Source organism: Schistocerca americana, chromosome 8, assembly GCF_021461395.2.
Source record: "Schistocerca americana isolate TAMUIC-IGC-003095 chromosome 8, iqSchAmer2.1, whole genome shotgun sequence".
NCBI lineage: Eukaryota > Metazoa > Arthropoda > Insecta > Orthoptera > Acrididae > Schistocerca > Schistocerca americana.
In genome coordinates, this window is record NC_060126.1 from 157,054,843 (window position 1) to 157,080,190 (window position 25,348).

The 25,348-nt window shown below is 40.8% G+C and overlaps 1 protein-coding gene across 1 annotated transcript; it reads left to right on the forward strand.

Annotated features, from left to right (window-relative positions):
• The first annotated feature begins 5,237 nt into the window (after window positions 1-5,237).
• Window positions 5,238-25,142, forward strand: LOC124545042. Its single transcript, XM_047123827.1, has 2 exons — window positions 5,238-6,120; window positions 25,010-25,142. The coding sequence occupies exons 1-2, from the start codon at window positions 5,290-5,292 to the stop codon at window positions 25,037-25,039; spliced, it is 861 nt and encodes a 286-aa protein (XP_046979783.1). The 5' UTR covers window positions 5,238-5,289; the 3' UTR covers window positions 25,040-25,142.
• Window positions 25,143-25,348: the final 206 nt, after the last annotated feature.

The following is a 25,348-nucleotide window of genomic DNA, read 5'->3' on the forward strand; positions in this document are numbered from 1 at the left end:
TTCCTTTAATTCAAAATGATTCCTATGTAGTTTTGGCAATGTCTTAAACATCTTCTGCTGATCCAGAAGAAAAGCGCTGTGAATATATTCAAAACTGGCCTCTTTTTTAAACCCAAACTGTATTTTATTTCCTAGCAGAGCATTTCTAGTATTTTTAATAGATGTGGGAATCATAAATGTCTGCAATAGGTTCATCTCTGACTACAAAATGAAATGGACTGGACTCAGCAGATTTCTCTCAGCAGAGTTCCTTCATTGCTCTCTGGTTGGTTGCACCCTGGTCACAAACTGTACAAACTACCTTTAGCCCTATTTCTTGCAATTGCCTTATGACATAGGTAATAAGACTTTTTAAAGTGATTCTTGAAACTGAGTTGTGAGTGAAATAATAAGCAACAACCTGCTTCCAGCTTTTATTTATGCCTCTAACCATGAAAACTAATACATGATTTGCATGAGCATTTGATCTCCCTAAATGCCCTAAATCTTGAAATCCTGAAATTTCTTGTTTGCTTGCATTATAATACAACCCTCTCTCTAAAGCATCAAACAACGAAGCACAATATTTGTCACTGTTGTTCATTACTTCAACTTCTGCTTTCATTACATTCATGATCGAAGTATTCAATCCTAGTTCGAAAGGTATAGAAGACAACAGACATTTCAGATACCTCACAGAAGGAAGATAAAAATGAACTGACAAATATTTGTATAGGCGGGGACTTCGTTTGTATAAGGATAAAGCAAATACTTTGTCCTCGGGTGTTCATTGCCTTGCATTTGTTGATCGATGAGCATTTCGTAATTGGCTGTTTATGAAATCTTTGGCAACAGAGTTTAAATTAGATTCTATGACAGAGAAAGTATTACTGTCATATAAATCTTTAAGTGCTTTCAGTTCTGATTTTTCATGATGTAGCTTTGCTTTCAGTTTTGATAGCCTTATTAGAGTATTCCTATGAATCTTGCACATTTTTTATTTTGTTGGAGTTAAGTCTGCTTTTGAAACCCCTGTATCTAAAACCCTACTTTCCTCATTACAAAATGTTTCAGATCAGAATGTGTATTCACTATCAGCAGATTCATTTTGAGGGGAGATAAAAAATTTAAAAGGTGCATCACTCAATGAATTACTCTGCACAGCACAACTAGTGCCAGGTAATTCTCTAACACCAGTTTCATCTCTGGTATTGGCACCCGTATAATAAAGATTTTCCATGGTACCACTGGTGCTTGGTAAGTCTAATTCACTATTAACACCAGTTTCACCTGATCCACTTCTGGTACAAACACCTTCATGAGAACTACTTGCCACAGCACAACTAAGGCCTTGTAGTTCATTAACACCATTTTCACTTCTGGTATTGGCAGGTGTAAAATGAACAGCTGCCATAACACCACTAGTGCTTGGTTGGCCCAATTCACTATTAACAACAGTGTCACAAGGAACACCTGTCACATGTTTTGGAAACACACCCCTGTTTAGCCTGTGCCTACTTTTATTCATAAAATCTTCTTCGAACAAATGATCTTCACAAACAAAATAAGAAGCACAGTTCACATCTGGTGACAGTTTACAAACACTCTTCCACTTTAGAAGCAACTCTTGAGGTTGTTTTGGAAACCTGGAGAAATGCTAGTTGCAAATTTCCTCCGTTGAACCCAAGTAATAGCCAGATGAACAGCCGGTGAACTTGTAGGAGTATTTCAACGTCAATCTGTTGTGTTGAATATTCTGAAAAAAAAACATAAACGTCTTCATTAAATAAAACTACTACAGACATATCAAAGTTATTTAAATAAACAAACGGAAACCACACTGCTTAATTCACGATAGAAGAGAATACATTTCATTTATAAGCAACGAGATTATTTAATGAAAAATTAAATGACTTACCTTACAATTAATTGTGGACATTTTTCAGCAGGAAATTTCTTCAATTCCACGGTGAGCTTTATGAATTTAAAGTAAAAAATCTGTTTATAATGAAAATGAGTAGTATATAAATATGAAACAAATACAAAGACGACTGTAACCGAGGACCACAGACTTCAGTGCAGAGCAAGACGATATAATATTTCAAAACAACGACCATTGGAGTTAAGACAGCTCTCATTGGTCAATTCCAGCTTCGTTTGACACCTAGCGCCTCTAGTGGTATGGAATGAAACTACGTGGCTTGTTGCCTCTTCGTCCATACAGCTTTCACCCCCGTGGTCCGCACTGCCGGAATGTTACGTGATACCACGTACTTATACGTTTGGGACTATTACAGCGCCATCTATCACAAAGCGAAAAAAGTGGCCCAACTAAAACATTCATATTTCTTTACGTACTACACGCATATGTAATAAAAAACGGGGGCTCATATTTAAAAAAACGGAGTTGATATCCGTTCTACCTATGGCAGCGCAATCTAGCGGGCCAACCATAGTGCCATCTGGTTTTCCCCTTCAAGCTAGACGAGTTTCGTTCTCTGTAGTTTTTTCGTTTGATGATTATTTCGTGAGATATTTGGCCGGGTCACTATCAATGGACAATCCTGTATATTCCCCCATGGTTCACCTGAACGTAGAACCCGAAAGAAGTACTCATTAACCAACTCATTTTCAATTATGGCAATTATACCCTGTCTCTTAAGGCCCAGGTTTGCAAATCACACAAACAATCTTGTTGCGGCAGTACATTTCCGCCGATACAGTGGGTACAGCAATTGGAAAAGAACCTCTCAACCTATCCTTAACACTTTCCCCTATTTTCCAAGTTCCTACAACAATTTCAGAACTGTTGCACAGCGTCTATAGCAAGATACACCACTCTGCGCAACAAGCTTAGAGTGTGTTTGGCAACTTAGCGAAACTACACTAACTAATCACGTTAGAATTTCCAATGTTGCGAGAGGCGCTAGCATTATCTACTGACACAAGCATTTCGTCCTCACTTACCTCGATACTTCTAGCCCATCCTAAAGTGCCTAACTGCCCAGCGTATCCATATGGACACAACTAAAATACTAACAGCGTAAACATAAAGCGAATCGATGGATAAAAACTTGTCTAAAATGAAACTCTCAATAAACATATTTAGATTTACTGCAAACAGCTTCTTCATAAAACAATACTTACTTCAGATCAATATAGTCCACTGCTGTTATCAAAGCACTACCTACTTACTATCACAAACGCAGTGGGAATAGTAACAATGAAATGCTAAGACAGTGGATGTAGAATTATACACCTATCTGACAAGAATGCATGAGTGCCAACTCAAAAGTTAATTGTAAGCTGACAGTGAAGGAAGATCAAAGCTATTCAACAATTGTGTCCATATGGACACGCAGGGAACTTAGGGGTTAAAAACAAGTATGTCCTATATGCATAGTGGAAACAGAACTTTTATTGCAGAAGTAGGATTCTGAAATAGTAACCTAATTCCATCTACGCTAATGACAATGTTCAACTAGCTTCTTCTTTTTCATCTCGGCCCACACTACTTTGTTGGCTGATGAATTAGCTAATCTGCTGATTACAATTAATACTGCTGAAACCGCAACAAGATGTGAAATAGTGAGCCGAGATCCACAAATATTTAAGATACAATCGCGACATGAATCATTTTATCCTTACGGAAAATGTGAAATGAAATTTGATTAGTCTGCCTGACATCTTGTCTACAATTTCCTTCACTCCATTACTCGGGTACGAACTGTCAAGGAATCTTTCCCTTATCGTTGGGAATCCAGCATAGCCTTTCGTACTCAATCTACCGTCCATTCGCCACGCTAAATGCCCTGCCCTTATCCACTGCACTTACCTTAACAGACATAATTACGTGTTACACAGTTCCTGATACATTTGTTCATATTGTTGTCTCTCTTAATAATGCCCAACATGCATCTCTCATTTGCTTTTAGGGTAGCCCTTAGTTTTTGTGTTGTTTTCACATGTCGCACTGTCGCAAGTCAAACCGCGTAACAGGCACTCTGATAGTGAACCATCCGTTTGAAGAGCTTTGGAATCTTGGTATAGAGCATCCGATCTATTTCACTGAAAGTAATCGGGCCATTTGTACTCTTATGCACCTTCCTTTTGCTGAGTACTCAGTCGCGTTCTTCAAATGTTTACATAAAAGAAAAAAACTCATAAAGCGATTGTGGACTTCATTGATAATTAGAACTATTCTCTTTTCGATGCGCTAATTGGTTGTTACCACTTGAACAAAAGCATCCCAAGCTAAATTTTCCTTACCTGTCAGGATGGTGTTGAAATGCCCGTCTTTGTACAGTCTGCGTAGGTGGGAACGCACTAAAATCCCCTATTTTATTTTCACCTCACTAAGGCGTGGAAATTTATCACACGAAGAGAGAAATGTTTCCCAAATTGTATCCATGGCCTTAACGAAGTTTTGCATTAGGCTCAATTTTATATGAAGGGCGGGGATAATTACATTCTTGGATTCGACAAGTAATTCGTGCATGACATTGTGAGATCCTGGTTCAAGTGATTGATATTCAGGCCAATCTTTTATTTCTATAATGTAGTGCTTTCGCGATGCTATTCCGGAGGCACTCGAAGCAACAGAATCTGGTGAAACCGTGTTGTAACTCAAGTTATATGTCTATGACGTTCAGATCCCTGGAAATCTGCCACTTAAGTTTGTCATAGTGCAGTCGAAATAACAATATCATATTAGCGTATGTTTCTTTCTAGCTGACAGCATAGCACGACGTCAGGTTGTGAGGTAATAATGGAACACTCTACAAAATGTGTGGTAACAGATTTATCCTTAGCGTAGCCTGAAGTTGTGGACACCATTTATTCAACATTTAATACACGTAACTGTGAAGACGGGTGAAACGTGCTTTGTGATTGGTTTAGTTATTGTAGTTCCCAGTACACTGTGCGACATCAGCCAAAGCTGGCCTTTGGACGTTTAGTGGGGATTCTTGGATAGTGATATCATTGACTTCACCCTGAAACTGTGTTAGGCTATATTTTCAGCGAGCAGCTACGCGCGCTCATATGTCAGCCACAAACAGTAATGCCAAAAAGGTCACGGGCGACAGTTGACACTGGGAACTGGAGACGACATCCAGACGGGTCACAGCAGCTGCAGCAGCTGTGGTGACGTCAGCCACGAGTCTTGCTCACAAGACACTGCGGCAGCGGACAAACTCAGAAACAAAAACTAGCATAATGACGTTTGGCCGTAAATTAGGGATTCTATATTTATGTCACAGTACCGGGCCCCCCTTCTGAGGAGCGGGCAGTGCCAGAACGCAGTGCGCCATGAAGAGCTCGGCCAGGGCTTGCAGCCTTCTGCTGCTGACTATGGCCGCCGTCTCCAGCGGCCGCAACGCTGGAGATTACTTCGAGGAGGAGCAGTTCCAGTATTCTCCTTCTAGACCCGAAGATGCCCTCGTCTTTTTCATAGCCAATACCCCTCCCTTCATTTGTGAGCCCGGCAAGGATCACGAATGCGCCTCGGTAGGCCCCTTAGAGGCTGGGTTTTGTCTCAGTCTGCCACGAGGGTACTCTCCCTACAAATGCTCGTTCGAAGGAAACGCAACGACAGACAGTAATTTCAACCTAATCGAAAAGAGCGCACCGCTTCTTTTCAATTTCAATGTGAGACATCACGTAAGGTTTATTGCGTACAGAATGTCCTGCACTACTGATTCACCACTACCAGACGAATATTTCCGTCTGAGAATACAGCGCCCTCATGAGGACCATCCAATGAAATGTCTTCTCCAGCACGACACTGGAATGCTGTACCTCAAGTTTCCAGGATACCCGACCATCTATTGTCAAATTGTAACTGAAGAAAACAGTTACCAATTTGATAGGCGTTATCATTTTAACCTGCCGGGTATCGCTGATGACCCACTCAAATGCGCGTTCCGCGTGTATTCGGAGTTGCCTCTAGCGGTCACGCAAACAGAGGAACGGATGTACCGGTCTCTGATTAGCGGACTTCCCACTCGCGAGGATGGCACTCGCCTGCGTGTCGTATGCTCCCGCCATGACACGTCCAATAGGTCGCCACACTTTCAGCTACTGTTGGAGAGTGACGTCACTTACGACTGCAGTTTCCGCGACGCTGCTTCTAGCTACCCGGTAAGTCTTATGTATTTATTTTCGTTCTCTCTGAGTTCTCACGTCAAACAGCAGCTTCATTCGAGATACACAGTGGAAGCAGTCCTCCATTTTGAAGAAACTGTTCCCGCATTTGCCTCTAAACTCTCATCCAGTTTGTGAATCGAATCCGGATTTCATGCTTTCCGTAACCAGTCGCTATAGCCGTTTGGCTCCTGAAGCACTCCTTCTTGATCGACATCAATACTCATTGTCCATTCCAGGGTTTTTGTTGTGGTCTTCAGTCCAGAGACTGTTTTGATGCAGCTCTCCACGCTGCTCTGTCCTGTGCAAGCTTCTTCATCTCCCAGTACCTACTGTACCCTACATCCTTCTGAATCTGCTTAGTGTATTCATCTCTTGGTCTCCTTCTACGATTTTTACCCCCCACGCTGCCCTCCAATGCTAAACTGGTGACCCCGTGATGCCTCAGAACATGTCCTACCAATCGATCCCTTCTTCTAGTCAAGTTGTGCCAAAAATTTCTCTTCTCCCAAATTCTATTCAGTGCCTCCTCATCAGTTACGTGATCTATCCAACTAACCTTCACCATTCTTCTGTAGCACCACGTTTCGAAAGCTTCTATACTCTTCTTGCCTAAACTATTTATCGTCCATGTTGCACTTCCATACATCAGTTATTTTGCTCCCCAAATGGCAAAACTCATCTACTACTTTAAGTGTCTCATTTCCTAATCTAATTCTCTCAGCATCACCCAATTTAATTCGACCACGTTCTACCATCCTCGTTTTGCTTTTGTTGATGTTCATCTTGTTCCTCATTACAAGACACTGTCCATACCGTTCAACTGCTCTCTGTCTCTGACAGAATTACAATGTCATCTACAAACATAAAGTTTTTTATTTCTTCTCCCTAGATTTTAATTCCTACTTTGAATTTTTATTATGTTTGTTTTACTGCTTGCTCAATATAACATCGGGGCTGTGCTGCAACCTTTTCTCATTCCCTTCCCAACCACTGCTTCTCTTTCATGCCTCTCGACTCTTATAACAGACATTTGGTTTCTTCAAATGGCTCTGAGCACTATGGGACTTAACATCTGTGGTCATCAGTCCCCTAGAACTTAGAACTACTTAAACCTAACTAACCTAAGGACATCACACACATCCCTGCCCGAGGCAGGATTTGAACCTGCGAGCGTAGCAGTCGCGCGGTTCCGGACTGCGCGCCTAGAACCGCTAGACCACCGCGGCCGGCATTTGGTTTCTGTACAAATTGTAAATAGCCTTTGAATTTGAGAGAGAATTCCAGTCAACATTGTCAAAAGCTTTCTCTAAGTCGAGAAATCCTAGAAACGTAGGTTTGCCTTCCCTTAAGCTATCTTCTAAAGTAAGTCTTAGGGTCAGCATTGCCTCACGTGTTCCAGCATTTCTACGGAATCCAAACTGATCTTCCCCTAAGTCGGCTTCTGCCAACTTTTCCATTCGTATGTATAGAATTAATGTTAATATTTTTCAGCCGTGACTTATTAAACTGATAGTCCGGTAATTTTCATACCTGTCAACACCTGATTTCTTTGCGTTTGGCATTGTTATATTGTTCTTGAAGTCTGAGGGTATTTCACCAGTCTCATACATCTTGCTCACCAGACGGTAGAGGTTTGCCAGGGCTGGCTCTCCCTAGGCTATCAATACTTCCAATGGAACGTTGTCTACTTCCGGAGCCTTGTTTCGACTTACATCTTTCAGTGCTCTGTCAAACTCTTCACGCAGTATCATATCTCCCATTTCATCAGCTACGTCCTCTTCCATTTCCATAAATTGTCCTCAAGTACATCGCCCTTGTATAGACCTTCTATATACTCCTTCCAACTTTCTGCTTTCCCTTCTTTGCTTAGAACTGGGTATCCATCTGAGCTCTTGATATTCATACAAGTGGTTCTCTTTTCTCCAAAGGTATCTTTAATTTTCCTGTAGGAAGAATCTATTTTACCCCTGGTGATATTTGCCTCTACATACTTACATTTGTCCTCTAGCCATCCCTGCTTAGCCATTTTGCACTTCCTATCGATCTCATTTTTTGAGACGTTTGTATTCCTGTTTGCCTGCTTCATTTACGGCATTTTTATATTTTCGCCTTTCATTAATTAAATTCAATATCTCTTCTGTTACCCATGGATTTCTACTAGGTCTGGTTTTTTTTTTACCTAATTAATCCTCTGCTACCTTCATTATTTCATCTCTCAAAGCAACCCATTCTTCTTCTACTATATTTCTTTCCCTCATTCTTGTCAATCGTATCCTAATGCTCTCTTTGAAACTCTGTACAACCTCTGGTTTAGTCAGTTTATCCAGGTCCCATCTCCTTAATTTCCCACCTTTTCGCAATTTCTTCAGTTTTAATCAACAGTTCATAACCAATCGATTGTGGTCAGAGTCCACACCTGCCCCTGGAAAGGGCTCCGCCGATGAATAACAGATTGATGAAATGTATGATGAGTAAAAGAAATTATTCAGATAGTGAAGGGAGACAAAAATAGTCATTGGGGACTGGAATTCGATATTAGGGAAGGTAGGGAAGTAGTAGGTGAATATGGATTGGGGGTAAGGGATGAAAGAGGAAGCCACCTGGTAGAATTTTGCACAGAGCACAACTTGATCATAGCTAACACCTGGTTCAAGAATTATGAAAGAAGGTCGTATACTTGGAAGAGGCCTGGAGACACTGGAAGGTTTCAGATAGATTACATAGTGGTAATACAGAGTTTTAGGAAACAGATTTTAAATTCTAAGACATTTCCAGGGGCAAAAAAAATGGTTCAAATGGCTCTGAGCACTATGGGACTCAACTGCTGAGGTCACTAGTCCCCTAGAACTTAGAACTAGTTAAACCTAACTACCGTGGTAGGCGTGGGCTTCGTGTCTATCTTAACTGCAATAATGGGTTCACTATGCTGTTCGTAGTAGCTTACCCGCGCTTCTATTCTTTTAATTCATTGTTCAACCTACTCCTGCATTACCCCTACTTGATTTTGTATTTATAACTCTGAATTCACCCGACCAGAAGTTTCGTTCCTCCTGCCACCGATTTTCACTAATTCCCACTATATCTAACTTTAACCTATCCATTTTCGTTTTTAAATTTTCTAATCTACTTTCCCGATTAAGGGATCTGACATTCCACGCTCCGATCTGTAGAATTCGTTTTCTTTCTCCTGATAATGACGTCCTCCTGAGGAGTCCCCCTAGTGCCCCCCCCCCCCCCCCCCCCCCCTTTTCAGAGATCCGAATGGGGGACTATTTTATTTCCGGAATATTTTACCCAAGAGGACGAAATCATCATTTAACCATAATTTAAGCTAATGCCCTAGGGAAAAATTACGGCTGTAGTTTCCCCTCGCTTTCAGCCATTCGCAGTAACAGCACAGCAAGGCCGTTTTGGTTAGTGTTACAATGCCAGATCAGTCAATCATCCAGACTGTTGCCCCTCCGACAACTGAAAAGGTTGCTGCCCCTCCTCTGGAACCACACGTTTTCTGTCTTCTCAACAGATACCCCTCCGTTGTGGTTGCATCTACGGTCGGCTATGTGTGTCGCTCAGGCACCACCAACCACAAGGTCTATAATTCATGGGGGTACTTTCAACTAATATACATGATTATTCGCTCATATCCAGTTGATACTTTTACTCATGTTGGTACCTTGTAATGATTTATTACATTGTTGGTACTTACCACAAACTTTTATCCACAAAACAGCAGTGTAGTAGAGGCAACAAAAGATGAGCTACACAAGCAAATAGAACACAGATTCGGACAAAGTCAACATAATTATTTGGCTGGAATAACATGCTTGCTTTACCCAAGATTCAAAACTATAGATTTCCAAGATCCCAAAGTTGTGCTATGACAATATCTACTATAAGGCGTTTATCATCAAGTAATCTTGCTGCTACAGTTGGCACCAGCAGATGCGAAGTGGACAGTGAATTTTTTCTTCAAATGGTACATAGATTTAGGAGTTATTATTAGACTCTAGTACACATTAGTCAAAAGGAGAATGGTGAAACAGTAACCTAAATGTGTAGTACAATTTTTTAGAGCGTTGGGAGGAGTGACAGTTTTATTACACTTAGTCGTGGAAGCTAGCGAACTGGTGTCTGATAATTGAAGCCACATCCCTTCCAGCATTTCTTTTCAAAGACAGGTAATGCGTTATCAAAGTCTCGTAATAGATTATCAGCAAAATGACTGAATAAAATGTTGTGTTTGAATGACTGCACCGAGGAAGAATGTGAACTTTAGTTGAGATATATTTTACTTACTTTTGGAGCTGTTTTTTGTTGTACATTTCAGTCCAAAGACTGGTTTGATGGAGCTGTCTATGATAGTCTATCATGTGCGAGCCTCCTCATCACTGAAATCTACTGCAACCTACATCCTTTTTACCCTAATTACTATATTCATACCTAGGTCTCCAAATCCCCCCCCCCCCCTCTCTCTCCCCCCCACCGTTCCCCCCACACTTCTCACAATTCTTTGATGCCTCAGGATGTGTCATTTCAACCGATCCATTCTTTTACTCAAGTTCTGCCATAAATTTCTTTTCTTCTCGTTTCGATTCAATGACTCCTCATTAGTTCAAAAATGGCTCTGAGCACTATGGGACTTAACTGCTGAGGTCATTAGTCCTCTAGAACTAAGAACTACTTAAACCTAACTAACCTAAGGACGCCACACACATCCATGCCCGAGGCAGGATTCGAACCTGCGACCGTAGCGGTTGCGCGTCTCCGGACTGAAGCACCTAGAACCGCTCGGTCACCCCGGCTGGCCCTCATTAGTTATTCGAACTATTAATCTCTTTTTGTCTGAACTGCTTACTGTCCACATTCCACGTATGTACAAAGCTACAAACTATATAAATATCCTAGAAGAACTTAATAATCCATAGATGTCAGTGATTTCCTCTTTTTGGAAATTCTTGACTTGGTATAGCAAACCTGCGCTTTATATCTATTCTTCTTCTCTACTTCGGACATAGTTATTACGTTGCCTACATACGAAGGTCGTTCAACAGATAATGCAACACTTTTTTCTGGAAAGCAGGTTGATTTTGTGCAGGATTCCAATATACCTTATTATTCCCCACTCTTTTGGCTGCAAAACCCTATTTTTCAACACTATCCCTTCAATGCGACAACCTTATACCACCTTACAGGGAGGGCCTGTAGGCGCGCATGGTACCACTCTATTGAGCTACTTCGGAGCCAACGTCTTTGCTGTATCAATAACCTCCACCCATCATCCACCTACCGCTAGATGCAGAGCGCAACATTGGGCCAAACAGATGGAAGGTACGTAGGCGGCGGGGAACCCAATGGGCACACCTTTGAGTACCGCAACTGATGAAATGACTGTGTCTGCACTACCAACAAATACAGCCACTTGTGCAGAGAAGTGTTTAATTGTGATGCGTCGATCACCTCGAATGAAAGTCCACAAATTACAAGATTGTTGGTATGCAAGAGATCAGACAATTTGCGCGTCGTTGTTGGGACGATAGACTACTCGCCCAATGATTCACCGTGCTTTTGTTCACTGTGTCCGTAGACACTCTGCAAAAGCCTATGAGTAGCTGAAATGCACTGATTTTCTTCTGAAAGAAACTCATGACAGCTCTCAGCTTGGAACGCATCTTCGTTATAGATGCCAATCTGAAGGCCACTTATAGCGCCACCTCCGACCGGAACCTCATGAAACTATAGGGGATGAAGACGGAATATTCCACGATGTCCCACCACAAACTTCGCAGTTTTTCAACCGAGACTGGCCGAGAAAAAAATTGTTGCATTACTTTTTGCATGCCCCTCGTCACTAAACTCACATACCACTTGTAATGCCATATCTCCTAATCTAATTCCCTCAGCATCACCTGCCTTTCTTCGACTATACTGCATTATCTTTGTTTTACTTTTGTTAATGTTCATCCTACAATCTTCTTTCAAGACACTATCCATTCCGTTAAACTGCTCTTCCAAGTCCTATGCCGTCTTGACTAAACTATTTTCCATTGCTCAACCTCGAAGTTTTCATTCCTACTCCCTAAACTTTAATTCCCTTATCAATCTTTTTCATACACTGAAGAGCCAAAGAAACTGGTACATATGCATAATATCGTGTAGCGCCCCCACGAGCACGCGGAAGCGCAGCAACGGGAAGTGGCAAGGACTCGACTAATGTCTGAAATAGTGCTGGAGGGAATTTACACAATGAATCCTGCAGAGCTGTTCATAAATCCGTTAGAGTACGAGGGGTTAGAGATCTCTTCTGAAGAGCACGTTCCAAGGCATCTCAGATATACTCAATAATGTTCACGTCTAGGGAGTTTAGTGGCGAGAGAAAGAATTTAAACTCAGAAGAGAGTTCCTGGAGCCACCCTTTAGCAATTATGAACGTGTGGGGTCGCTCATTGTCCTGCTGGAATTGCCCGAGTCCGTCGGAATGCACAATGGACGTGAATGGAAGCAGGTGACCAGACAGGATGGTTACGTACGAGTCACCTGTCAACAGTCATATCAGGGATCGCATTTCACTCCAACTGCACACGCCCCGCACAGTGACAGAGGTACCACCAACTTGGACAGTCCCTGCTGATATGAAGGGTCCATGGATTCATGAGGTTGTCTCCATACCCGTACACGTCCATCCCTTCGATGCAATTTGAAACGAGACTCGTCCGACCAGGCAACATGTTTCCAGTCATCAACAGTGCAATGTCGGTGTTGAGGAGCCCAGGCGATGCGTAAAGCCTTGTGTCGTGCAGTCACCTACGGTACACAAGTCAGCCTTCGGGTCCGAAATCCCATTTCGATGATGTTTCGTTGAATGATTCGCACGCTCATAGTTGTTGACGGCACAGCATTAAAACCTGCATCAATTTGCGAAAAGGTTGGACTTCTGTCACAGAGAACGATTCTCTTCAGTCGTCGTTGGTCCCGTTCTTGCAGGATTTGTTCCCGCCGCATCGATGTCGGAGATTTGATGTTTTACCGCATTTCTGATATTCATGCTGCACTGGTGAAATGGTCGTACGGGAAAATCCCCACTTCATCGCGATCTAACATCTGGGCCAGAAACTTGTCTTAAATAGGCGTTGTCTACTTCAGTGCCGTACTCTTCCTGTTTACATACCTCTGCATTTGAATGTACATGCCTATACCAGTTTCTTTGGCGTTTCAATGTATTTATATAACGTGCGGACGCTTAAGTCTGTGGGTCGTGCACCATCTCGTACTTCGAAACAGTGGAAGGTCTTCTACCGTGGAACGCATGACATTTCATAATGAATTGAGTTTCTTTAGTGTTTCTACAATGTTCCCTCTATTGAGAATGGAAATATGTGTGAATTTCCAAAGTGTTTTAACTTTTAATTGAGTTTTGATAATACTTCTTCTTGATTTCACTTTGTGATTACTGGTGTGTAGTTGAGTAATAATGCAACTCATAGACTGTTAAATACAATAGTAACTTGCAGACTATTAAATACAATAGTAACAAGATTTTCTCGATTATAACACTTTCAGATTTAAATAGGGTTTTTATTTCTAGGCACATAGCCATGTCATATCTTGGAACAGTGTTTCACATTTGGGAAAACTTTAATTTTCCGGAGTAATTTTGGTAATTTCTGAAAAAGACTGCATCACACACGAAGTGAACACTATCGAAAATGGATTAAGAAAATGTATTTAAGCTCTATTACAGCCCTGACTAGAAACGAAATTCTGTGAAGTGTTCCAAGGCAAAACACTCTCCTGTAAATCACGTAAGCATCCCAAACCGCCGCGCGGGATTAGCCGAGCGGTCTAAGGCGCTGCAGACACGGACTGTGCCGCTGGTCCCGGCGGAGGTCCGAGTCCTCCCCCGGGCACGGGTGTGTGTCTTTGTCCTTAGGATAATTTAGGTTAAGCAGTGTGTAAGCTTAGGGACTGATGACCTTAGCAGTTAAGTCCCATAAGATTTCACACACATTTGAACATTTGAACTTCCCAATCCGCGCAGCAGCACTCCAAAATAGGACGGACAACCGTTATGCAGGTAGTCTGTTCAGGAGAAGTTGACTCTTCTGAGCGTTCTGCCGTAAACCGCAATCTTTGGTTCATCTTCCCCGTAAGTTATTCTACACGATTTTCCCAATGTATCTTCTTCGTTACTGTAACTCTAGAAATTGAATTGAACTGACAAATTTTGAATTTGTGTGATTTATCGTGTGAACTAAATTTAATAGATTTTTCTAGTACTAGCTTGGATGAACTCAGGCTTTTCATCATGGCTCAACAGCCACTTTTTGCACAGTGCAGATACCTTAACCAAATCATTGTGTAATTAGTGTTGATATTCTAATAAGGCAAGGGACAGCCTCATCTGCAAATAATCTAAGAGGGTTGCTCAGATTGTCTCCTGAATCGTTTGTACAGTTTAAAAACAAGAAACGATGTGTCGTTCGGGTGTCTTACCAAGGGAATGTCACCTGCCCCTTTTAAGTTGTAAACAACAGTAACAGTTGTCATGTGTACGGAGCTTGGTGAGAAGTGGGATCCCCCGTTTTGCGCTTCGTACCTAGGCCAAAAGAGTGATGTGCTATGAATTCGTACGAGAATCAAATCAAACAGCACCTCTGTGCTCACAATAGGCATGGTACGCAGGAGTCACTGGATACTTAAACGTCATCAACAGGGCCTCATAGGTTAAGGTAGGCACACTTGTGTCAGCTAAAACACTGTGGTGTCGACCATCAGAGCTAGTGCATCGTTAACGCTGGCAGTTCTTCTGAGGCACGACAGTGACCACGAAATAAGAATTTCGTGCATCTCGCCATTTACTGCAGTGGCCACGTTGAGACACACTTAAAACGACGTAAGAACACTGTTAAGAAAGCTGTGCACGAGAAGCGAAAAATCCTGGATTGCTGCTGTACCTGGTCCTAATTTTCATGTATCGTCTAACATTTATAGGAATGCATTCGCAGCAATCAGTGACCAAAACCACGGAATTCTCATTTCGTACCAACATATATTTCTGTATTTCTTCACAGTGCTTAGGAAAACGAAGTAAATCTGAATGGGGTTCAGAGAAGAGATATGAAACACGTTTCTCTCAGAAATGAATCTACTGTGTTCACCATTAATGGTTTGTGGACCACGGCTTTTTTGATAAAAGTGTTTTTTGTAAGTGACTATGTGACTGTGTAAATTGGCCAGAATAACAGGAAGATATCAAAAAAGATTATTATATTCCATTTTTTCCCACACAGTCTTATAAAACTACAACAAAAAGAATATAATTTACTACGAGATCTTAAGTTATGAAACCTTAGGTCAAAGTGACAGTGTTATGAAGACAAAATGCAGTCTGGAATAAAGTCATTGTGCATAATCTGATTTTAGAGTAAGTACTATGCTTCAGCTCTTGTGGAAGTTTTACTACGATTAATTTCGCAAATTCTCTTCATTATAATCACCGATTTCGTCGTTGGCCATTTTCAGATGAAAAGCTTCCCAAGTACCACAAGAATAAAATAAAATAAATAAAGAGTGATTTTAGTTCCACTAACATTTCTGTTATTTTAATAAGAAAAAATCAGTATGCATTATTTGTCATTATTTTATTTTCCTTTCATTCTTATTACATTTATAGTTGTAAAATTTCAATGAATGCAGGTCAGTTTTTAATGAATACTTACGTGCTTTTTTACATTTGTTATTTCGTGGTGTATAATTATTTATATCAGACATGATGAAGCATGCGCCCTATCTTGTTTGTGTGTGATTACACAGGGTGTTTCCAGTTCTTGTTGCAGGTTCCTAGGGGTATAGAGCGATTTAGTAGACAAACTTTTGAAATAGAGCCCATGACGGGAAATTCACTTTTTGGATGTAAAGTATGTTTGAACATCGTATCGCCTCCAAATCTGCCGCTTCACGGGGTGCCCACAGCGAGACAACGAGCTCTGACAACAGGAGTCTGTGCCATTGTGCAGTGTTCCGAGAACTCGTCGTCGGGTTCTCTTCTACGTGACGGAGGACTTCCTCATCAAAGACGGGAGAGTGACGAGTCCGCGGATCTCAACAGTCTGCCGTTCTAGTTGCGGAGTCACTGGTTTCTAGTAGTCACTGCTGTACTCGGACAGAAATAATGTGAGACGTCTTAAATGCGACAGGTACTGACGACGGCACTCTCTTATGAGTTATTACAGAGATGAGGAAGATCTGAAAGTAATCGGATCTTCAAATTGATTTTATATCCAAACGCAATATTTGCTTGTGAAAAATTTATCTGCAAAGTTCTGTCTACACACCGAGGAAGCCTGTAATAGGCTTTGCCAAATATTTTATATAAAGATGGTACATCGTGTTGTGTGCGTGATGTACAGAAAACTTACAACAGGATACATTTTCTGTTGAGTGGCGGGATAAATTGGTAGTTCTGCACATTGTACCTGCATTACTCATAGAAGCTATACAAATGTGAATTGTAGTCTATTACATTTGTTGTGATGCGGTCATTAAACGTAGTTCTTTTATGTTTTCTATAACAGATCTGAAGATGTTTATCTTTAAAACCGGTAACAATAGAGCGCGGTGTCAAAAAGAATCATTCGAATAGATACATCTATCTTCAACTTTTGTAGTCCTGTCCTCCTCAGTTGCGTGTAATATTACGGTATATTGGTAATTTTTACTTATGGACCGCAAGCGTTCAGTGCATAGTGCTGTGGAATGTGGGAAAAACCGCAAATTGGCGTTCATAAGAAGAAGAACAACACCAAAAACGCAACAGGAGAGTAATATGTAAGAAATTGTCCACGCAACCTGCCACTTATGATGCCTTGCAGAAAATAAAGGCGAAACGCGTATGGCACTAAAATTGTGTTTTATTCAGTTGCTGTCAAACGGTCCATAAGTAAAAATTATCAATACACCGTAAAAGGTACATCTATATTTCTGAAACTACACTCATGCTCATGAATTAAGGATAATGCTGATACATGGTGAAACAACGCGCTGATGGGCGGTTTGCGAGTTTAAATCGCCTCGCGGTATGACCATGCGGTGCATTTGACCTGTGGTCGTCGCATGATGGCGCTGGCAGGAGTCCACATACGCAGAGGTGTGTTGGTGCATGTCGGAGGACGGTGCAGCGAGTAAGTGTGCAGACATTTCAAGACGTGCTAATGGTGACTGTGTGTTGAAAATGCCTCAAAGAACACATAGTGATGACGTTATGAGGGGTAGAATACTAGGGCAACTGGAGGCTAGTTAAACACAGCAGGTCGTAGCACGGGACTTCCGTGTGCCACAAAGTGTGATCTCAACATTATGGCAACGATTCAAGCAGACAGGAAACGTGTCCATGAGCTACGGTACGGGACGTCCGCAGTGTACAACGCCACGAGAAAACCGATATCTCACCATCAGTGCCCACAGACTACCACGGAGTACTGCAGGTAGCCTTGCTTGGGACCTTACCGCAGACACTGGAACAGTTATCTCCAGACACACAGTCTACAGACGACTGAACAGACATGGTTTATTCGCACAGAGACCTGCAAGGTGCATTCCACTGACGCCTGGTCACAAGAGAGCCCATAAAGCCTGGTGTCAAGAACGCAGTACATGGTCATTGGAACAGTGGTCCCAGGTTATGTTCACGGACGAGTCCAGGCACAGTCTGAACCAGGAACCAGATACCAACCCCTTAATAACCTTGAAAGGGACCAGTATGGAGGTCCTGGTTTGATGGTGTGGGGTGGGATTACAATTGGTGCACATCCACCCCTGCATGTCTTTGACAGAAGAACTATAACAGGTTAGGTGTATCGGGACGTCATTTTTCACCAGTATGTCCGCCTTTTCAAGGGTTCAGTGGCTCCCACCTTCCATCTGATGGATGATAACGCACGGCCGCACAGACCTGCTATCGTGGAGGAGTACCTTGAAACAGAAGATATCAGGCGAATGGAATGGCCTGCCTGTTCTCCAGATCTAAATCCCATCGAGCACGTCTGGGATGCTCTCGGTCGACGTATCGCTGCCCGTCTTCAAATCCCTAGGACACTTCAGGAGTTCCGACAGGCACTGGTGCAAGCATGGGAGGCTATACCCCAGCAGCTGCTCGACCACATGATTCGGAGTGCGCCAACCCGTTGTGCGGCCTGTGTACCTGTGCACGGTCATCATATCCCAGATCGATGTCGGGGTACATGCGCAGGAAACAGTGGCGTTTTGTAGCACATGTGTTTCGGGATGCTTTTCTCAATTTATCACCAATACAGTGGACTTACAGATCTGCGTCGTGTGTGTTCTCTATGTGCCTATTCTATTAGCGCCAGTTGTGTGTTGTACCCCGTTGTGTGGCACCACATTCTGCAATTATCCTTTATTTTTGAGCATGAGTGTAATAAACATATACAATGAGCTAGAAACTTAGGAAGCTTTTTTTCCATACCTTTCCATAGGTGTTGAATATGCCCCCCCCCCCCCCTCCCTACCCTTGAGATGTATAGCATATGTCAATGCGGTATTCAAATCGTTCCCACACTGCAGCGAACATGTCTTGAGTTACAACTTCCACAGCTGCTGTTATGCGATGTCTCAGTTCATTCATTGTTGTTGGTAACGGAGGAACATAAACAGAGTATTTTATAAACCCCATCAAGAAATAATCACATACAGTGAGTTCTGGCGACTTTGGAGGCCAGCAATATTATCCTCAATACTGCCAAGAACGAAATTACAGAACTCCACAGGTTGTTGTTGTCAATAATTTTTTTCTGGGTTTGTGACCGCATCGTCATTGTATAAAACTACCGATGTTTCGGTCACTGTTGCAAATGACCTTGCTGGCCCTTGTGGCTGAACGGTTCTAGGTGCTTCAGTCTGGAACCGCTCGACTGCTACGGTCGGAGGTTCGAATCCTGCCTCGGGCATGGATGTGTGTGATGTCCTTAGGTTAATTAGGTTTAAGTAGTTCTAAGTTCTAGGGGACTGATGACATCAGATGTTAAGTCCCATAGTGCTCAGAGCCGTTTGAACCATTTGCAAGTGATCTTCTTCAGGACGATTTTGTTTACTGCGATCACAAGCCCGGAGACATTTTATTGACTGTGACAATGGATGCGGAAGCCTACGTTATTGTTTGTCACCTTCACGAAGAGCATGCAGTAGCTGAATATTGTATAGTTGCATGTGTAAACGTCGACACAACGCACGCCAGGCGGACATCAGGTGCACGTTGAGCTGTTGAGCTGCGGACTCCCTGTGAAACTATGGCGGATGAATTCGATGTCTGTGTCACACACACGGGGACGGCCCGGCGATTTGCCTTCACAAAAACAACTTACTTCTCGGAATTGTTCATGCCATCGTCTAATGCTGTGTGCTATAGGAGGATCCACACCATACCTATTTCGAAAGTCACTCTGAAGAGTTATTACTGACGCGCACTGTGCAATACGTAGAACACAAAACGCTTTATATTGTTCCGACACCATTTTTACTAGAACTGAAGTGGGCGCACACTGTTGCTACCTAGCGGGTCACGTAAAATTCGAGAGTTTGCTTTTTCCAGCAGTACGTTGTTGACGCACATCTCAAATAACAATTTTTCTTAAATCGGACGTTTCTTTTTCATACGTCCTGTAATGAAGTGCATATGCTATCACTGAAACTAATCGTAGAAAAACATTATTAACACAACAACAGAAAACACTAAAACTAAGTCTAGAGTGAAATACTTTTGGAGCTAAGGTCTACTTCGAAATACACTTACTTTAAACAACAAGCGTTTAAAACAGGTTTCACCCTTCAGCTATTTAGGCATCGGAGACAGTAGTAAAAATCTAGATGCAAAACAGGTTATAACTGCTGTAATATGTCTGCACCATTCACAACGTGTTAAAACATAGGAGTAGACAGGTTGCAAGACTAAAATCACACAAACCTGTGGAACACGCGGTACTTCTTGACGATAGCGTGGCTCTCTCCTCGGTGACAGAATGTGCTCTTTGCCTGCGTTTTTACCTTACATACGAGTAACTTAGGCTGTGTACCAATGGACGACAGCGCTAAACAGTTCGAATGTGTTGATTTCACACAATTTTCACATTCTGGTATCAACCCGACAACGAGTTAAGCGAATCGGTCTTTTATAGACTCATCACCCGGTCATTATCAGACACTAAAAGCAACGCCTCGATGATGTAACCATCTTTCTATGTCCCTCGCGTCTTTACCATTTGGTTGCAGTTATCCACTGATGATACTGTGCGGTGCTGATGTTCTACGCCTGTATCATGATTCTTCACAGGATTTTTTTTTCTAAGATGTCTTTTATGAAGTTGTTGTGTTAAACTAAATGCCCAAATAATTTACTTCATACATAATTTTGAGGAGGTGATGATTTACACTTTGTAAAAATTGCTGAAAAATCATGGTGGCACACAGCTATATTAATCAGCTTATTGCATAACCAGTTTTAGTCATTACAGGCCACATTCAGGTGTTTACACTCAGCGGAACACTAAATTAAATCACAATGAATCATTACAAAAGCAATCGTAAACATAATACTCAGCGTTATTAACCACTGAGAAATTACACTGCGAAAATGTCGTCGGGTATGTGGCAACTCATAACCAACTACAAGCCATCATGGCTTCAGCCAACAGGTCCGTTGCAATGGAAATCTGGAGCACATACAGTGTCCAGCAATACTGTCGTGAGGCACTTGACATTATAAACGTGACATGTAATACTCAGTAATGAGTAGATCGTCAAAAGTGTCATACTGGCAGGAAGAGATGCTCTATGGATCCAAAGAGTACTTTGTAATTATAAATTAAAGGTGTCACTGGATCTATGGTACCTTATTATTGTTGACACAATGGCAAAATAAGAACGAGTAAGTGGAAACATGAAGGCAAATGACGAACGGTTACTGTGGACTACAGCTTTGTACAAAACAAAATGTTTAGAAAGGATGAACACACTCTGCAGACAATCTTCTAACATCCTTTTATAAATAACTTTCCGAGCATTCATGTCATCTTACATCATTATTCATATATTTATTAGGGTAGTTGGAAACATGAAGACAGTATTACATCGACATAATGGCTGAAAATCCCATGTTGTCAAAACCTTAAAAATATTCTCCATACGATCTATGGTCATAGCAGAATACAACAAACAGAAAATGTCAGGAAGAGTGAACACACCGTACTGACGACCAAGTGACAAATTTACGCAACCAACATACAAAACATTATGTGTCTTACTTACTTCATGGTTTATGTAAAGTACAATCAAGCCTAAGTCAATTGTGATCTTAAGTAACCTAAATTAAACTTCAAGGCTTGAGGAGAATGAAACTGAATAGCCATGTACTAAAAGTGAACCCAACATATGAAGGCACAGACCTTGTAACCATTTTATGGTGACATTAGCACATAAGTATAAGTACAGGAGTTGTCACACATCTGAATAAGATTTCACAATGCAATTTCTCAGTAGGTTATAAATGTTGAGTACTATATTTACTGTTGTTTTTGTAATGACTCTTTGTTTCTTATTTTGATTTTCCGTTGTATACATACACCTGAAGAGGGTCTCTTGATGACTGAAACTTGTTGTGCAACAAATTAATTAATTAACTGTGTGCAACAATGATCTGTCGAGAATTTTGATTTCATTCTCTGTGTCATGCTTATCTATGCACATTTTATAAAAAATATAAAGCAACACTCCAAATCGCAATTTATTTTCGGCCTATGGAGGTAACTTGTTTTGGTTATAATAACCATCATCAGATGAAGATTCCAGATGACAGTATGATTTGGGTCGCTTTGTGATGGATACTTCATGGTTTATGCAGCATCCACCCATAATCTCAAGTGCTTTCTCTCTTTAATTTCTTTTGGTATTTTTTGTAGCAATTTTTCGGTCTAAAACACTTTTGTGTATCTTCTCCATATCTAAATCTCTGTTACCGTACTTCTAATTTTTCCTTTTCTGTTTCACCAGAATCCATACTTCACAATCATACTTAAAATGCTCTAACAAAATCACGCAATGAATTTCTTTGCTGTTCCTGTATGAAAGTGGGTTTCTGTTGATAAATGACTTTCATTTCCAAGGCTAGCTTAAGCAATGCAATCTTATTGCAATGAATTCCACCTTAGGTCGCTCCAAATGTTAACTTCTAGGTATTTTACAGTATTTTCTGTTTCTATTGATTTGTCGCTAATAGTGTAATCGTACATTAACGGATTCCTTCATCTCTTCACCCACAGTACGTTACATTTATTTACGTTCAAGGTCTTGTACCTTCGATTATTCCTCTGCAGCTACTCCAGCAGTTCGTACAGACTTCTGACATTACTACATTCTTATAGACAACCGTATAATCTGCGAAGAGCGACGTGGAGCTTGACATATCATCCGCCAGATTCTTTACACTCTTCCTTGAGGTACTGCCCATGCACGAAAATTCATTTGCATTTCTTACCTCGTTTCCTTTAGTCGTTTGTTCGATTTACCTATTAGCATATTTTAGACTTTTGTCATTATGGTCAGTTTATAGTGCCCAAGACATTAGATACAGCTTTTAACAAAAATTATGTTCTTTTACAGGATTTGCTAAAAGTATGACGTATCAGCAAATCGAATACAATATATTTCCTACCATTAATTTTGATACATTTGGTAGCGCTTTTCTTTCTTTGTATCGTAATTTCTAGCAGTTGAGACAACGAAGACATCATTAGACACGGAGCTCAGACAAGCAATGGGAGAAGGGGGAAACTGAGCTAGACGGCAGGACAATAATCAACGAAATCGCCACTCTATTGGCGTGCCTTCGTTAAGAGAATCAGGGGAAAAGGAATTCTAGGTGGTCCGACGGAGATATGAATCCTGCTCCTGCACAGTAAACGTCCATTGTCTTAACTAACTGACCTACCGTGTACTCACTCGGCATACCACTTATGGACTTAATACCGAGGACTCTAATTTAAGCAAATCATTCTACAAAGAAGATGGCAATCAAGAGATACGACGCTGTATTAATTTCGGGAATTCGTCTGTTTTAGCAAAATAAGCTTAAAAGCACTAACAAGCATTACTTTGTCCGGAATGAAGGTAGTTCAGCCTGAACTCAGGGCTGCCACATCTACGTACGACTTTCATTTTTAACGATTCATACTTTGGAAGAAAAATTTTCTTTGTGTCTCACACATTATTCAGTTTATATTCCATAGGCTACTCTTCACTGTTATACCAACTATGGGTATCTACATCTGCGTCTATACTCTGAAAACATTATGAAGTACATGGAAGAGGGTAATTTTCTTTCTACCGCTTACAGCAATAAACGCCACAAATAATATATAGAAAATATATTAAAAGTAAGAAGAAAACTGCTTTTATTTGCATCGGAATTAAAATGAAAAAAATATTACGAATCCTAGAATGTTTTCAGAATCGGCTTTGTAATTAAAGCAAAATTTTCTTAAAATACAGCGCGTTAGAAAAAAAAAGAGAAAGCGGAAGATGGCAACACGAACAGTTTTTCTGTATCATTATTTGTTATACGTAATTGGAGCCGTAAGGACTAGGAGAGTCCCGCTTAAAATATCGCTGTGTTTATGCACCACAGTTGTCTGCAGTCCGTTGCAAGTTCAAGTTATTGGCCTTTAAGAGTTCTCAACGTGTCTCAAGTGTTTGTTGTCAATATTTCATATGCACATTTCACAAAAAAATCTCTTTTGACAGAACGTGAAGATAAAAGGAGATGGTAATATTTCGTTTGTAGAATCACGTATAGAACATTTCAATCTACTGTGTGTTGTTTGAACTACCCCCGTAAAGAGGAATCTTATCACAAGAGAATTTATGTACTTTCCAGAGATGGACTGAAGTAGTTTTTAACTGTTAAATGGCCTGTCATAGGACAGAGGGTAGTTTCCGCCAACCTTAAGATAGCAGTTTGTAGAGTTTCTGAAGCGGTAGTCAGCAGTGAGGAGTGCAATCCTGGGGTGGGTGGGGGTGCCGCTTAAAAGTTTAATGTTGCAGTGAACAACTTAAATTTTACGTTGATCGGGTAACAGAACATTCATAAAATATTGAGTAATATTTTAAATCGCAAAGATGAGAATATGTAATGGCAGCAGCACGTGTCAGAGAAACTGGGGAGATAGGATAACGTATGAGGTAAAGAAAAGGTGAATACATGACCACGTATATAACTTTTGACAAAATACAAAAATTTTCAATAATAGTTAAACCTTACTTAAGATGGTTGGTTAACCAACCAACCAACCTTTTACAGTAACAGTATAATGAAGAAAATAGGAACTATTACATATAAATTTATACAAGAATATAACGTGTCTCATATGACCACACCACCTTAATTGTTTTATCATTAATAAAAAGTTTAGATCTAATATTCGAATAATGTATTCTTATTATATAAGTTATATTATTAAATCCTTCTTTTCCATTATTAATAAACAGAAATTAACTATACTAATTTATTTATACAATTTATACATTAACTACACAACAAAGCGTACATACACACATACATACATTAATCCTTATTCCAAAGATCATGAATACGACATTTCGTAGTGATGTGGAACGTGTCACTTTAACATAAGCTTCCTTTACACAAAATAATTGATTAATTAATTTTTTATTACATAATAACTATATTTAAAATAATCCAGCTACAAATTAAATGGCTTTCGCACCACCTAGGTCAGCAGACTGAAGCTTCAATAAGTTTTGATCTGTGTGACCTGCCTGTGTTCTGTACCTTTGTAAGTTTGTTGTTTCTCTGTTCCAGTCGCTGCCCAAAAACAGGCCACAAGACTGAAAGCCATGTCGTTCATGGAGGCAGAAGACAACAAAGCAGGAACACTTACGAAATTAAAATATTTTATACTGTTACAATAAATATGAATAATTGATCTTCAGAATTTGTGTCACGTAACTTTATTCCCCATTTAAAGTTCCTTCTGCGGCGCTAATTCCATAGTTGTACACTAATCAATACGCATTCTAGAAGTATATGATTTAGGCAAGTGCACTGCACATTAACAGGGAACCAAGGTAAATCAATAAATATACGACTCCGGTGATTAGAATTATCCAGAAGACAAATGTTTGTTACAACTACCGATTG